General features: G+C 30.8%; 1 protein-coding gene across 1 annotated transcript; it reads left to right on the forward strand.

Moving 5' to 3' along the window:
* Positions 1–1664: 1664 nt before the first annotated feature.
* Positions 1665–2658, forward strand: LOC106312339 (germin-like protein subfamily 1 member 8). The gene is made up of 2 exons (XM_013749825.1): positions 1665–1865; positions 1945–2658. The coding sequence occupies exons 1-2, from the start codon at positions 1742–1744 to the stop codon at positions 2481–2483; spliced, it is 663 nt and encodes a 220-aa protein (XP_013605279.1). The 5' UTR covers positions 1665–1741; the 3' UTR covers positions 2484–2658.
* Positions 2659–3555: the final 897 nt, after the last annotated feature.

Genomic DNA, 3555 nt, shown 5'->3' on the forward strand with positions numbered 1-3555 from the left:
ATTTCATAAAGAATTGACAAATATATATATGGGTGAGTAAAAATTATATTATTCAAATTAAAAATAAAGAATTTATTCATTTATAATAATTTTAAATAATTTTATATTAAAACTGTGAAAATACACATAAATTAAGTTTATAAGAAACTATTATATTAATTGTTTCATAAATAATTGACATAATATACAGTATTAGATTTAATATTTGTATATTACTATTAAATTTACATAAAAACAAAAAAAAAAGATTTTATATTTGTATATTACTATTAGATTTATAGTATTAGATTTAATATTTGTATATTACTATTAAATTTTATATTTTACATAAAAACAAAAAGACATGATTTTTTATTTACTTATGACATATGTGTTTTTTTTTAAACGGAAGCATGATTCTAAAAATGGAATGTTAGGCTTCTAACGGCTTTTAAAAAGAATATTTTGGAAGTGTTTTAGAAGGGAAATTCCATAAACCTCGTTCCGATTCCGATTCCGAAGCGGGAATTAGACGTCTGATGAAACTTCCGTGGCTGAAACCAAAAAATCCATCATATAAGACCCCATTATTTTCAATATATATATATATATATATATATATGACCCCTACAGTTTCAAATCACATTAAATATATGAGAATTATACTTAGGTTTAGCATAAAATTAAATATATTCAGTGTAATATTTTTTTTATATAAATAACAGATACACAGGACTTGAAAATATTCCAAATTGTTTGGCCATCAATAGATCTATTAAAATTACATGTATATAAAAATAAAATTTCAATGCATAAAAATTTATATAATTAGGTTGTAAATATTAATATAAGCTTAACCATTTCAATAGATTTATATTTTACAGCCAAAAAATATTGATCAAACTAAATGAAATATAATAAAAAGGGTTAATACATCCTTTCAAAATATAAAATATTTTATAATATACAATTTTAAAGTATTGGTGATTTGAAAAAATACTTTTGTTTTGATTGACCACTTCCAGAATATAAGATCAATTATTACAAAGTCATAGCAAACAACAGAAACTAATACCTGAAGTTGTAAAATATTTTATGTGAAGATTAATACGACTTTCATTCATATATTTAAATTTTACTAACTATTTCATTTATCTAAACCTCATAATAAATGACATAGGAATTAAAACTAAAATAAAAATAGGTTATAATTTTGACAAATAGTTTATAAAATGATAATAAATTTTGATAAATTCACTAAAATACATTTTAATATATAAAATATATATTTAAATTATTGTAAAAATCCGCGCGTAGCGCCGGTAAACCACTAGTTACTAACATAAACATGGTAGAACAGAATGTTTTAAATAACTCCCAACATAATTACAACTTCAAGGATGCCGATGTAATCAACATCTTACCATTTCAAACTTCTAGATAATGAAAGCTACAATTTAACATGGCAACAATATAATAATTTAAATGGCAACCAACATAATACGACTTTCAGAGAACACGGTTGAATAAGTTTTACCAATTCAGATCTTAGATGATTAAAGCTACATGTTGGAGTTCTTTAGATTAAGGAATCAATGTAGCAGATATATACGTATTGACGTGTTCAACACACAAAATCTTCTATAAATTGAACTCCTTTTCTCACAAGTTTTTCACATCTTCATTGGAACTAAAACCAAGAGAGTAACAATAATTAATCCTTATTTTCTTCAGAATATACTATATACACATACACTTGGCAATGAAGAGTCTCTCTTGTATTGCAGTTCTATCTCTCTTGGCTTTGACACTTCCATTAGCCATTGCTTCTGATCCAAGCCCCCTTCAAGATTTCTGCGTTGGCGTCAATACACCAGCAAGTGGAGGTATGCATGATTTCTTAACTTCTTGAATATATTTTTATGCTAATCTTTTGCATTACTTATATTTTAAAACCATTTTCAGTGTTTGTGAATGGAAAGTTCTGCAAGGATCCAAGGATCGTTAACGCCGATGACTTCTTTTCCTCAGTACTCAACAGACCTGGAAATGTAAATAACGCTGTTGGGTCCAATGTGACAACCGTGAATGTTAACAACCTTGGAGGATTGAACACCCTTGGAATCTCACTTGTTCGTATAGACTATGCACCCAACGGTCAGAACCCACCTCACACTCACCCACGTGCCACTGAGATCTTGGTTGTCCAACAAGGAACCTTGCTTGTAGGGTTTGTCTCTTCAAACCAAGATGGAAACCGTCTTTTCGCCAAAACGCTCAATGTTGGTGATGTATTTGTGTTTCCAGAAGGACTCATCCATTTCCAGTTCAACCTAGGACGAACTCCAGCGGTTGCAATCGCTGCGTTGAGCAGCCAAAACGCAGGTGTTATCACGATTGCTAACACAGTGTTTGGGTCTAACCCAGCTATAGACCCGAATGTTCTTGCAAGGGCATTCCAGATGGATGCTAATGTCATCAGGGATTTACAAAATAGGTTCTAATAAAATAAGAAATGTCGTACATGGAATTGCTTTATATTACGTTCTTTCTTCAGAATAATAATTACAAAATCAGTATGATGTATGATGTTGTTTGTTTGTTTTTATCTTAACTGAAGTATTTTCAGTGAATAAATAATCTTGTGCCAAAGGTCAGGTGGCTAATTAGTTTAGAACTTTATATTAGTATTGCGCATGTTGTGCCTAAGGTTCATGAGGCTTTAAACAAACAGTAAATGCTGTCTTCTGAAACTAATATGTAATTATGATTTATAAATTTATATAAATAGTTAGAAAATAATAAAGATTTTTTGTATCATTAATAACTTTTTCACTAGGTTCCAAAATTCTTTTCCAGAAAACTTAATCAGCATTGGCTTTAGTAGAAATTAACTAATCAGACTCATCTGAACTAAATCTTGTTGCACAATCAGTCATTCAGAAACTTCCAATATTTTATTAGGTAATATGATGTTTCGGTAACTGGTTGAGTACCTATAACCACAATTAAATGTCTTAAATATTTCAAGAAAAAATTGTCCAGCATCTAAGTTTTCTTTTTTTTTTAAATCAAAAGCTCCATATATTATTAAGAAGTTTTCCTGAGGCCAACCTCAGGAGTCATCCAACTTAGAAGATGAGTGTTGACATGGAAGGATGGTAAACCATGAGAATGAGTTCGTTTTGCAATGCTATTGGTTCGAAATTTCAGAGAACGATGAATAAAAGATATGGAACAATAAGTTAACATAGAGCGAAAGAGATGAAACTTATCAAATTCAGCCAACAAGAATGGCCGGTCGTCTTTTTTTTTCTTCTAAGAGATTGACTAGTTGTACGCAGTCAGTCTCGGAGGTCATCACAAATAGTCCAGCCCAATAGGGAATTTCATGGTCCACAGCAGTGCTTGGAACTCTGCATGTAGAGCAGTTAAGACTCGGTTACTAGAACCAACCATAAATCGCCGTCTCATCCTAGCTCGGACATCAAGACCAGCCCTCCACCAAAGTAAATGTCGTTTTTGTGCCAGGAGGCACGACCGCACGAGCATCGAGCCCGAGCAGTGGGGGGGGGG

Source organism: Brassica oleracea, chromosome C8 (assembly GCF_000695525.1).
Source record: "Brassica oleracea var. oleracea cultivar TO1000 chromosome C8, BOL, whole genome shotgun sequence".
In the NCBI taxonomy this organism is placed as follows: domain Eukaryota; kingdom Viridiplantae; phylum Streptophyta; class Magnoliopsida; order Brassicales; family Brassicaceae; genus Brassica; species Brassica oleracea.